Below are 13,460 nucleotides of genomic sequence, written 5' to 3'. Positions count from 1 at the left end.
ACTTATCTATTCTGACTTAAAGGGAGCTCACCCAAAAATGAAAATCTTGTCATTTACTCAACCAATGATGTTCCAAACATGTATGCGTTTCTTTCTTTTGTTGAACACAAAAGATTTTTTTTTTAAGTAATCCTGGGAACCAGACAATTGATGGTAGACATTGACTTCCATAGTATTTTCTTTCCTACTATGGAAGTCAATGGCTACCGACAACTGATTGGATACTCACATTCTTCACTTCATCTTCTTTTGTGTTCAACAGAAGAAAGAAACTCATACAGGTTTGGAACAACATGAGGGTGAATAAATGATGACAGAATTTTAATTTTTGGGTGGAGTATCCCTTAAAAGACACCCATTTCTGCCTAACAGCGTATGGCTTCAAAGAACAAATGTTTGAAATGTTGTGGTTGGGTTGATTTAAGCGTTTAGACATTTCTGTTTTAACAGTAGTTTGAAAATGATCATTTATAGCAAGTCCATCAGCAACAAAGGGCCTTATTCATGAAATGTGAGCAGGACAAATTACTGCCGGAATTTTACATAAAACAAGTCACATCAATGCGCTTCAATTTATGCTCGTATGGACTCGTGTGTGTACGGCTGTTCAGAATGGATTACTGCTTGCTGAATATTATGCAGTTTACACTGCAAACTACTTACTATTAAAACATTTTTTTTAATCTGAAACAACACATAGAGATTAACATTTGAAACCGTTGTATGCTACAATATCATCATACAGGGGACATTGCTACTGTAGTTTGCATTTAAGTCAGTGGATGCCAGTTTTAATAAATCCATTTCAAAACAGCATTTGTAATATTACGAGTAGTATTTTTAATAGTAGTATGATAGTGATATGAATATGATAGTATGCTATTCTGAAAAGCCCAAATCTGCAAAAAAATGCGGTCAAAATTTAAACTGGCTCCAAATGAGGCCTATTAGTGCTTTTCACACTTAAATATTAACCCTCAGTTTTACTTGTATATTTACTTTATGATTGCCTTTTACAGGGCTTTACCCCAAATCTGTATGAGCTTCTTTCTTCTGCTGAACACAAAAGAAGATATTTTGAAGAATGTTGTTAACCAGACAGATGATAGCCATTGACTTCCATAGTATGAAAAAAAAAACCACTATGAAAGTCAATGTCTACCATCAACTGTCTGGTTTCCAACATTCTTCAAAATATCTTCTTTGGTGTTCAACAGAACAACGAAATTCATAAAGGTTTATAACAACATGAGGGTGAGTAAATGACAAAATGTTCATTTTTGGGTGAACTATTCTTTTAAACGAGGGTTAAAAATTGGCCTAAACCCAGCACAGTATGAAAAGCCTTAAGGAGAATAATGTGACGCTCTGAACTCCGTGTTCCAGCGACTCCTACGACCACAAGAATCCGTCAGCAGTTTGTTAGACGATTGGCTCCCCCCCACCCCTGCAAGCTCCCCATTGTTTAGACAGAGTACATATTTTTGTCAGTGAGACAGGAAAGAGTTTGTCAGCAAAATCACAGCTCCTGGAAAGGCCTAGGTGGATCCTGTCCTTGACCCCTCTTCATATGCGGGTCCAGACATCACGGAGGCCTCGGTTAAACTACGGCCTGATTTAAGTTCTAAAATTATGTATTATTTTAACATACATATACATTATATATATATATATATATATATATATATATATAAAATAGCAAATACTTCCATTTGTTATTTTATAAAAATATACTATTATTTTAAAATGTAGAAAATAGAAATAACTAATGAATAGGCAGTCCAAACGGTTGACTAAAACTGTACACAAATCTAGTATTTCTGTTTCATCCAATATATAGCAAAAAAAAAAATGTTTTATTGTACTTTAGAATGCACATTATTGTAAATACAGTCGTTACGTGCATTATGTGAGCACAATGTAACATCATTTTAAGGTGTTAAAACAGCTCTAAAAATACAGTTTAAATTACAACTGTTATGGATATAATTGTGCCATACAAACCTAAAATGAATAAATAACAGAAACCATGTTTTTGGAAATCTCTGAAAAATATATTTGGTCCAAACACTGATTTGCAAAATAAATAAAATGCAACAATAAGGCATTTTTTTTATACTAAATCAGCTCTGTGTTGCTAAAGTATTTCTACTACAAACTACAAAATTCCTCTTTTCGGCATTAAGGCTAACTGCATAAAATAGCTCAAATAAGAGAAAATAATAGTGTGTGCTCCATCCGTTCATACAAACAGTCAGCATTCAATTCATAATTTAACTTTAATCTAGACCCTTACTGTACACTTAGGGTCCCCAGCTGGTCTTTTTTATTTTTTTCTTTATTTTTTTTACAAAGTATCTTGTTTCCCTCCTCACAACATTCTAGTGCTGCATATCAAGTGAAGCTAGCATGCACTTTAAGCATCAGACAACATGAGTTTCTGCTATTCCTCCAGAATCGGTTCAGCAAATGGTTAAGGCGGTGGATTCTCTCTCTGCCAATCCAAAGTCCAAAGAGAGAGAGAGAGAGGGAGAGAGAGAGAGCACACCAAGAACAAGTTATGTCACTGCTACAGGTTTGGAGTCATATCTCCTTAAAAGATTAGGCAATGTTCCCATGTTTGTGGGTTGTGTCACATGGGTTGTGATTCGTGTGAATCTAGTTCTATTAATTTGTGAAGATGCACTTAATGAAAGTAGATGTAGTGTGGATGAGAATGTGAAGTTCCCGTCAACATGTCATGCTTAAATATCGTGTTATGAAACTATATGAAAATATGAAGCACAGCCAACAGGCGCTAAAAGATATCAACTAATCAATATGACGACAGTAGATAGAAACTGCAGAAACATGTAGAGTGAATCTGACAAAGCCTGTGAAGAACATGTCCGGTGCATATTTCATCCTAAAATTCAAAAGAAAGAAATAAGATATTATATTTTGCTTAAAAATTAAGCCTATTAAGTCCATTTAATTTATTTTTTGTATTCACAAATTATTTTCATTACAATTAAGCACATTTCCCCTCCAAATTCTCATTATAATGCAAAAAAAAAAAAGTATATCTGAATTAAAAAAAATTAGTATATGCACTGTATTATTGTAATGAGTATGTGTGTGTGTATTTTATTTTATTTTATACATATATATATATATATATATATATATAATTTTTTATAAAACGTATGTGTGTATGTGTGTGTACACGAATGCTTGCAATGAGATTCTCAACAAAACAAAAGAAATCTGGCCATATTACAGTAATGACAATTTTGGGGAGGGGGGGGGGCAAATGTGATTTATTGTCATAAAAATAATGTCCCGATGAAATATAACTTGATGGATCTAAAAAAAATAGGCCTAATTTCTGCAATGCAAAATATAATTAGATTTTTTTATTTTGATTTTGGGGTAAAATGTGACCTTGTGATAAGTGTGGATAAGGGCACCCAGAGGTGGTTACGCAAAAATGTTGGAGATGAATTCCCGGAATCGTTTGGCATACTGCTCTGGATGAACCGTAGATATTTCAGCACCAGCCTGAAAGGAAGGAAAACAATGAGTCATGTTATTATAACCTCCCATATCTCAGAATTATATTGGACAAGTCCGCATTAAAAGTGTTTTTCCACTTACGCCATGTTTAACGGTCTTTGCCGCGTGGGCAGCTTTCTTCTTAGTGTCGTACTGTGTCAACACGTCAATGAGGCCCATGAAATACACCTCCCTGTGTGGCGCTCCTGGAATCCAACACAAGCACACATGTAACATCCTTTCCCATTTCCCTCTTCCATACATGCTTGACACTAGTGGTCGACCGATATTGTTTTTTATGATGGCCGATGCCGATATCTTAGAGAGCAGGGTGGCCGAAGGCCGATATAAAGCCGATATTTTTATATATATATACACACACACTTTAAATTTAATTTAATAAATTTGAAATTAATTAGAGAACAAATCTTTAAAATAAAGCTGATCTTCTGTTCGCATTCACTCGCTTCACACAAACCGACTGTCACTCGCAGTAACACGTTTATGCAGGCTACAAATGCACACTTCACAAGATATCACAGCAGTTTTGATTAAATCTGCAAGGTTTGTGAAATTAAATGTTTATTAGATATTCAGAGATTTGTTTAAATGATGTAGATGCGCATTTGCTGAATGTTGACGGTAAATGAGAAAGTATTTGAGCCTGATTGTTTGCTTTTTCTGTTACAAATAATATAAAAGCAAACGCTTTATTTTTTCGCATACCATTTACTTTCTTTGTTTACCAGTTCTGTCTAACAAAGTGTTAGATATGACTGACAGAGATCGTAAACTAATGAAGACGGAGAATGTGAGTGAGCGCTGTGTGATCAGGCGCTGCCGTTCTCAGGCGCTGTCAAATAAAAATTCAAATTTGAATATTCGTCAAAAAAAGAAAAGAAAAAAAAAAGCTGCACATTCGAATGCAAAAACCGTGCTGGTGTTCTCAGCGCCGACGGTCAAAATAAAATTCCGGAGCGCCGTCAAAATAAAAGTCCCCTTTTCAATACATCGGCCAATTAGAAAAACTTTTTCGGCCTTTGGCGATATATCGGCCGGCCAGTACTTGACACAGGGTGGGTTTCGGAGGGTCCACCCCCACCCTCCGTTTCACAGGCCAGAACTTACCTGTCGCGCTTTTGACAGCGTATACATCAACGTAAGGGTCAAATTCTCCAGGGCCCAGGGGTTTGAAGGAGTTCATGTAACCGGCGATGCCCTCTGGCGACGTGCCGTAAGAGCCGACCTGTGCAGCCGGAGCAAGGCCGTTCTCGGGATCAGCATCATCTTCACAGCAGGGCTCCTCGGCATCCTCATCGTCCCGCTCGCCACGGGCCACGTCATGGATGCCCAGCAACAGGCTGTAGTCCATTATCTTCAGCTTCACCAGGAACTATCATCATAGAAAGATTAATGGCAATATTAATATCACCCTTTCATAACCTCTTGAGGTTCATCGTGCAGTAGGTATGTTCGTTTGGTAACACTTTAGTTTAGGGTACAATTCTTCTCACTATTAAACCAGTTGCTTATTAGCATGCATATTACTAGGATATTGGCTGTTGAAAAAAAATTATATTAATGCCTTATTCTGCATGACCATATTCTACATCCCTTAATCCTACCAATACCTAAATATAACAACTACCTTACTAACTATTAATAAGCAATAATTAGGAGTTTATTAAGGCAAAAGTCATAGTTAATCGTTATTTAATAGTGAGAATTGGACCCTAAACTAAAGTGTGTTTACATGCACATCAATCGGAATGAATCCAATCCGATTTCAGATTCTGGATGTTGTTTTTATAAACCAAAGACTTTAGATATACAAAGACGGTGCACTCTACTATGCATATTACTATGAATGGGAGAAAGTGGCAATATGGCGAAATAAGCCCCACCTTCTAAATAAGAGAACCAATCGTCAATCGCTTACTGCAGTGGCGCTCATTGGCTGGTCCAGCCTTAAAAATGCAGATTTTTGTCATGATTTGAGCGTTTAGAAACAAAATTTTGAAATTTTATCATAAGCTTTGTGAACAGCTTTGGAGAATTTAATGTTTCCCAATTCAAAGAGATAAAAACTGCATTTGCATGACTGAAATAGCTGCCCAAGATCAAGAGGCGCTTTAAAGATGGCCACCGAGTGAAATGACTTGCCTTAAAGATGACTTTTTAATGAACCCTAAAGCCTGGTTTCACAGACAGGGCTTAGATTAAGCCAGGATTAGGCGTAAATTCAATTAGGACATTTAAGTATCTTTAATTAACATGCCTTAAAAAAAAAACATTACTGGTGTGCATCTTGAGACAAAACAATGGCACTGACATATTTTAAGATATGTCAGTGCAAGTTGCTTTCAGCTCAAACATGCATTTTAGTCTGGGACTAGTCTTAAGCCTTGTCTGTGAAACCGGTGGTAAATGTTGCAATCCAATTCACACTATGATTAAAATTGTTGTTTTTTCCTTGATGACCTATCTAAATAGAAAGCTGATATTTGTGTCAGAAGTTTTTTTAAATAAAATATTTAGTAAATATTCAGTTTCATCCAGTGACCAGTTCATAAGACATTAGATGTAAATAATCATACGCATTTTTGTATGACGTAAAATGTATGTAAACGTATGCCTAATGGCACTGCACATGTGCACAATGTTTTTATAATCTGATTGAGAAGAGTCAGATTCAAGGTTTTTTCCTGTTGATCGGATAATTTCAGGCGTACACCGCCCCTTACAATCTGTTCAGTCCCATCAATCCAATTGCTAACAGATTATTTGAGTGCATGTAAACGTGGCTAGTGTGAAATATACATTTATTAAAAAGTCTAAATTTTCATTGTGCATTTCTTTACCTCTACATCTCGGTTTAGCTTCTCCATAATCTTCTCTTTCTGTTCCTCTGTCACATACACCTTCTGCAGGTTATTTCTGAAATCCACATCTTTAAAAGTGGGGAGCTCTTTTACCTGCATTAGAAGAAGCAAGAAGGTCAAGACCGAAGAGTTTGTGTCTTGTGTAACTTGAACTGGACTGATGTCCTACCTTCTCTTTGTCACTGGCCTCACGATCAACCAGGGATCCCTGAAGAACACACAAAGTTAGACACTTCAAGACAGTCTTGAGTGTGTCTTTCATTAAATGTATCAGCATCAGATGCTCTAACTAACAGAAAGTTGTTGTGGAGCTTTAATCTGTTGTGCATCATAAGTGCAATCAGAATCAAAATAGCAATAAACAAGGTTGTGGATGTTAAAGGTAGGGTAGGCAATTTGTTTTATTACACTTTTTGTTATACTGGTTGAAACGCTCTTCACATCTTGATAGCAATCAATAATAGAAGTGGTAAATATTAAAACATGTACATTTATCTTCTGTGGATATATAGACCATTTAGATGGTTGTGGAAGGAGCCTATTTGGTGGCAGAAAATGACAGTTCTGCAGTAAAAGTTTATGGAAGCCACGGAATAAAAGAGTAAAAGTTATTTCAAAGTTATATCTCTCAATTCTGACATTTTTTCCCCCTTGCAATTCCGAGATATAAACTCGATATTCTGCCGAGTTTACATCCCCCAATTGTGATTTTTTTTCTCAGAATTGTGAAATTTTTATTTATATATATATATTCACAGTATATAAATATATATATATTGTAAGTGTGTAGCCCAATCTGTCCTTTTTTTGTTGAATTTCCTCCACAGGAATACACTGTTTCAATTTACAGCTTTGACAGTGAAACCCAGCACTCAGTTCCTCAATAACAGGTACATCTGAGATACTATTTATGAACTACTCATCAATCATGTCCTCCACCTAAATCTCTTAAACCAGGTCTAAGGGGATGTGCCGCATGATTTAAGTGCTGTTTGCTTATTGCTCGAGAAGTTAATGATGTGCAACGACAAATATCAGTCATGCTATGAAAACTTAAGTCCCACAGCACCAGCCAAAAACATCCTGATGAATCAGCAACATCTCAGCAGCGAGGAACTGCCCCTACCTTCAGATCGTATTTCCTGTGGACAACGAGTCTGTGGCTGAACATGTTCCTCATGACGATCAGGTACGTGTCCTCACTCTCCACCGTAACGCGGTACATGCCCAGAAACTGAGGGAGAAGTGTACTGCCATGACACTTCACTATATGCTGAGAGACACAACACAAATAATTACATCTCGTGAGCTTTACCCATAATGTTTATGGTTAAAATGTTCATGCAATGGCACATAGTTCATAAACAATGAACTTTGGGTAGCATATGGTATCCAGTACTAAAACAAGCCCACAGGCATAATACATTAGTGTTTTTCTCTGTCTGCATCATTGACCAACTAAACTAACTTGATATCAGCGCAGTGCTGAACTAAAGCTGCGTGTAATATGAAGGAAAAAGCATGTCAATAGCACTTAAAAAGCAAATATCAGCTTATAATTTAATAGCAATTTTGTTGAGACTGATTCCTGGATGAGTATGCACCCTCAGGACATGTCGTGAATATAAAGGCAGCACAAATGCAAAAGCACAGTCTAGATTAAAATCTACTCATTCAGCTACAATGGAAACTGTTAAACAAGTTCACACATACTTTTCTCATGGCTGTCACGGCACTGTAAACAAGCCAGAAGCAAACACACGCGCTAAACTAACCTATAATTTACATGAACGCGGCCACACTGAGGCTGATTGACGTCTTAAAGAGCTCTTAAAACATTTTATATCTTTTTTTTTTTTTAAAGGAATATGTCCCCTTATATTTAAGACATTTCATGACAAACACACCTAAGAATATAATTATACAGTGGTAACTCAGAACTTTATCACGATGCCATATGCATGCAAATATGTGTCATTATACACACCGCTGTATCCACTATGAACATAAACATAACATACTGCACCTACTACACCTTTAAATAAACACCCAGAACAACAAAGCTCATTGTCAATCATAAAAAGAGAAATTTACCTATATCAAGGAAGTGCGATGGAACATGAAAATGATTTCAGTGACTGAACAAGTTTGGATGACAATGTAAAGAGGAAATGAACGACAGGGCGTGTGGATCCCAACTGGGAAAAACAAAACATAAAAATAGCTGGAGTCTGAATTCTTTGATGGATTATTTCTCCAACACAAGCAAAATTGTGTAATACGTAAACTACACTGCCTGGCCAAAAACAAAAAAGTCGCTGTTTGGATTTAAATAGGCAAATGCTTAAGAGTCTTTGATTGGATCATTATTGCAGTGATAATTATGTTTCTAGCATGTTATATGTTTGGCAACAGTTTTTCTAACTCTACTTGATGGAGTGTGTAGCTTTTCATTTCGTAGACAACCATGTAGGAAGACACATCATGGCCATATTCCAGGATGACAAAGTCAGGATACATCAGGCTCAAACTGTGAAAGAATGGTTGGGAGGGAGCATGAAGAATCATTTTCACACATGAATTGCGACCTTGAGTCCAGACCTTAAATGTATTGAAAGTCTTTGGGATGTTGATCTTTACCAAAAAATTGATGGAAATAACATCACAACATTTATTTCCATCAAAAGATGCATCAGTTTTTGGTCAAGATCTTGCATTGCCAATGCAAGAGTCCAGCGCTCTGTAAAGTCTCCTCCAGCACATCCCAAAGGTCTGGACTCAAAAGTGACAATTCATGTGTGAAAATGATTCTTCATGCTCCCTCCCAACCATTCTTTCACAGTTTGAGCCTGATGTATCCTGACTTTGTCATCCTGGAATATGGCCATGATGTGTCTTCCTACATGGTTGTCTACGAAATGAAAAGCTACACACTCCATCAATTAGGGTTAGAAGAACTGTTGCCAAACATATAACATGCTAGAAACATAATAATCACTGAGATAACGATCCAGTCATAGACTCTTAAGCATTTGCCTATTTAAATCCTTTTTTTTTTTGGCCGGGCAGTGTATAATGACATACAAATAAGTATAAGAAAGTAGACAGCAAAAAAGTTCAAAGTATATCACAAATGCAATACAATGTGTCTGTATTTTTCACAACCAGTTTTTAATTTTTGAAGCTAAAGCTTAATAAATAAGACCTAAAAGTTTTGTTGGCATACTAGTTTTTGATGGAAAAGTTATAAATTTCATTTGAACAGATGATTGGACTGTAGCAGTCTTACCTGACCTGATCTGACACCACTTCCTACATAAATACCAATGCGTTTAATAAACTCAGCTATCACATTTTCATGAAAGATACAGCAGTTGAGCAGATATTAATTATCTGCATATGTTGGAATAATGATTCATGGTTTGACTTAAGCATGAATGTCCTGACCAGAACATTATGAGATACCTGGTGATACTCGGACAGAATGTTGTGCATGTCGGCTACTTCTTCACTGGAGATGTGCTTCACTATCAGCGTACGGTCATAGGACGTGAAGAGAAGACCTTCTCCCTGTCCATCGCCTTTCATGGGCGCACTGCGGGCCAGGGACACCTGATGGAAAACATCCATGCGCACATGAAAACTTCAGACCAAATTTAGCAGTAATATTATATTATATGCAAGAAAATAATCAATAAAATACATTTTAGCTGATTTATCAATAGGGGCTTTCGCACCGGGTAATTATAGGAACTTAGTTCTATGAACGAGCCAGCAGGGTGGTTCCCCGAGAACTAATGGTTTCCCTGGGAACATTTCCCTGGTTGAATTCGCACCGCCAGTAGGAACTCTGAAGTGACGTAAGCCACGCTTGTTGTTGTGACTTTTATTTTGACAGAGCCTGAGAACACACCTGGTCGCACTCTCCGTGTTAATTAGTTTACGATCTGTCTAATACGTTATTAGATAGATCTGTTATACATAGGAAGCAGAAAGTATATGAAAAAAGGTATTAGCGTATGCCGTGTGGTTGATGTCCAGTGTTGCTAGCTGAACAGAAATACATAATCATGTTTCGCTTGGGCCCCTCAAAGTTGCTTTGGATTTTCTCCTCAGCGTAAAGGTTAAGAGGCCCATCTATCACTGTTTTCCATGTTCGTAGAGTTAGTTTCTGGAGTAAATATATAGGCTATAATCTGTGTGTTCACACAGCTTTTTTTTTTTTTTTTAAATGGCGGGTCGGGTGCTGGTGTTTCTCGTGCATTCGGCCAATCAGCGTACACTAACGTCACTGGTAGTTCCTATAGTGCTGGTTTAGACCCTACTCTGAAGTAGGAACTAAATTAATTCCTCCAAAAGGAGTTCCTAGAACTAAAATCGTTCCTAGTTCCTGCGGTGTGAACGTGCCAAAAAACGGGTACTTCTGCCAATAGTTCCTCTGGTGTGAAATCCCCTAATGGCTGCATCATAGTTTTTATAAAGTTTCACCCATTATGCTTTTTCGGATATTAACTTTCATGTAATGTGTAATATAGCTGTTTGTGAATGTTAAAGGTCTGTAAAGTTTCAATATGATAATGGAAGTTTTGTTTCCGACACACGCGCTGTAAGCGGTAGACCAATCACAACAGACTGGGTCATCTGACCAATCAGAGCAGAGTAGACTCTCGGAAAGGAGGAGTTTAGAGAAACCGAATCCTTTATCAAACACTGTGAGAAAATAGGTGATGCTGCAATGTATGTTGTGAGAAAATGTAAGTGTTTTTTGGATGCATGTAACGTAAACGCATAGTAGGAGACCTCCAAAATAAAACTAGGAACCTTTAAAATAGCATACTTGGGCACTTTAAATAAAGGAAAAAAGGTCACCTGGTAGTCAAGATCTTCAATTCCAAATCGCTCCCTGAGGTTCCTGAAAACTTGTGGACAGTACTCCTTAAATTTAAAGTGGCCTGGAAGATTCTCCCTGTAAGGCACAGAATGGTCATTTTACATTTGCATTGAAAGCCTTTTCAGTGTACTGCATTTCACACTCTGCATTTCCCATCATCTGAAGACAAAATGCTGCATTGATGTGGCTGTTTTGCAGAAAAGCTGTCATTACATCGAAATGAAGGTAAACATGTTCCTACTGCAGCTGTAGGCACAGCACACACTGTGCAATGAAAATGTGTGTAAAATAATGATGTGCTTTTGATAAATACTTGTTGAAGAGATGGTTGTTCACTTTAATTTTGGTGTTGGCTTTGAAGTCGTCAGGGAGCAGCATGACGGGCACTGGAACTTGATTTAAATCATTTATCTGGAAAACAGAGTGGGTAAAAATAAAACAAATAAAAAAGTTTTTTAAAAATGTTTTGCATCTGAAATTAATTTTGCACTGGCAGATTTGAGATCCATATCCCAACACTGAATGTATATGCCTTCTTGCATGTATATGCCTTCTTCTGACAAGTCCCTGCATGAAGATTTCTCAGTCTTCTAATTATGCAACGACCAAATGCTTCATATAACACAAACTTTCACCTATAGGCAATAACTTCCCAACCCCTCGAAAGTCTTAAAGGAATGTGTACAGGATTCCTGTTGGAATTTCAATCATAATTTGTACTGCATTTAAATAATTTGGATCGACTGCATGATTGATTAGTGTATTTCGACTAAATTGTTTCATATAAATAGGGAAAAATATTATATGGAAGAGACAAATTTAAGATTATAAACTTTCACTTTCTCTGAAACAGTTAGTGATGGGAAATCGGAGTCTTGTCAAACGGTTCTTTCGAACAGTGACAATGAACCGTTCAAAGCAACGATTCAGTGATTCGTTTACCTCAAGACGTTATTATTATCTTACGTGGTCCCTGTCATTCCAGAGTGGAATATTACATGCTCTAAAACGTTACAATAAAGTCATATATAGGCACATAAGTTTAATACGTTTAGTAGCCTAATATGGGTGCTTTTTGGAATGAGGCTATGTGTGCCATTTCAATGAAGCCGCGATTCAGATCACACAAAAAAACCCGTTTAGAATCTAATTGTAATTTGTATTTCAACTAAACTATACTAAAATTCACAATACGAGTCAGACATGCCCTAAACAGCCGACTAGAATCGGTTGAACTTGTCGGACTCGGACCGATTCAGTCTGTGATTCGTTCAGGAATCGGCGAGACTGTTAGCTGATCCTTTCAAAGATTCGACTCAAAAGACCAATTCCTTCACAAATCGGACATCCCTCGCTAGCAACAGTTGCAAATCCGCCGCGTGCATTGAAACAAATGTATATCCGGTTTGCGCGTGACCTCATATGTCAATACCATATCAATAACAGCACACACTAATCATGTATTTTATTGATATTACTTTAGACAATGCTTTAAATATCTCATATCCCCGATATACGTGCTTGCAGCTAACTGTTAGCTCATAAAATGGCAGTTGTAGGATGTAAAGTGAATCAAAGACCACCTTACCGAATGATTAACGCCCCACATGAACACGCTGAGCATCGGGTCGCTCGCCCTGAACACTTTCACCTTCTGCTGCACGAAATGTTTCTTTTTGGTCTTGGTTTTGGGGGCGAGCATGACCATCGGGCTGGAGGCGCTGCCGGTGTTACTGAGAGACGCCATCATCACTGTCGGTCACTCCCCTGTAACGCAGCAGCAGCAGCGGTCTGTTTTCCTCTCGGATCTCCCTCTGTCCCTGCTCCGGTTCCTCTAACTGACAATCAACGGTCGAACAGCACAAGCGCTAAGCTAAGCCGCGGGGGCCGGTTTTCCGCTGTGTTTTGCAGGCCCAGATGGACCGATTCTCCATGGAAGTGAACAACACTAGGTTGCTGAAGTGTGGCAGTGATCCAGATGCTCCTCCCACAAGTTCAGAGGAACAGATCTTGATGTATTGTGACAGCAGGAATGTGTGTCAGGCAGGATCTCACCTGAGTGTAGCCTACGTCATGTGGTTTTACAGGTGAGATGAGACAGTGAAAAATATATAAGTATTTATCTAACCATAACTATTAAACTCGTTCTTGCT

General features: G+C 37.6%; 1 protein-coding gene across 2 annotated transcripts; it reads right to left on the bottom strand.

Moving 5' to 3' along the window:
- Window positions 1-2,032: 2,032 nt before the first annotated feature.
- pip4k2ca (phosphatidylinositol-5-phosphate 4-kinase, type II, gamma a) lies at window positions 2,033-13,318 on the bottom strand. 2 transcript variants are annotated; one of them, XM_056258012.1, is made up of 11 exons: window positions 12,896-13,318; window positions 11,621-11,718; window positions 11,286-11,382; window positions 9,882-10,028; window positions 7,543-7,689; window positions 6,586-6,624; window positions 6,396-6,509; window positions 4,663-4,927; window positions 3,637-3,740; window positions 3,424-3,540; window positions 2,033-2,905 (listed from the first exon to the last, which is right to left on the bottom strand). In XM_056258012.1, the coding sequence occupies exons 1-10, from the start codon at window positions 13,055-13,057 to the stop codon at window positions 3,460-3,462; spliced, it is 1,254 nt and encodes a 417-aa protein (XP_056113987.1). In that variant the 5' UTR covers window positions 13,058-13,318; the 3' UTR covers window positions 2,033-2,905; window positions 3,424-3,459. The 2 variants fall into 2 exon arrangements, with proteins under 2 accessions (XP_056113987.1, XP_056113986.1); XM_056258011.1 differs by lacking the exon at window positions 2,033-2,905 and having other exon boundaries at window positions 3,282-3,540.
- Window positions 13,319-13,460: the final 142 nt, after the last annotated feature.

Source organism: Rhinichthys klamathensis, unplaced genomic scaffold (assembly GCF_029890125.1).
Source record: "Rhinichthys klamathensis goyatoka isolate OS25496 unplaced genomic scaffold, OSU_Roscu_1.1 h1tg000147l_1, whole genome shotgun sequence".
Taxonomy (NCBI): domain Eukaryota; kingdom Metazoa; phylum Chordata; class Actinopteri; order Cypriniformes; family Leuciscidae; genus Rhinichthys; species Rhinichthys klamathensis.
This window is presented reverse-complemented; position numbering and strand designations above follow the sequence as displayed.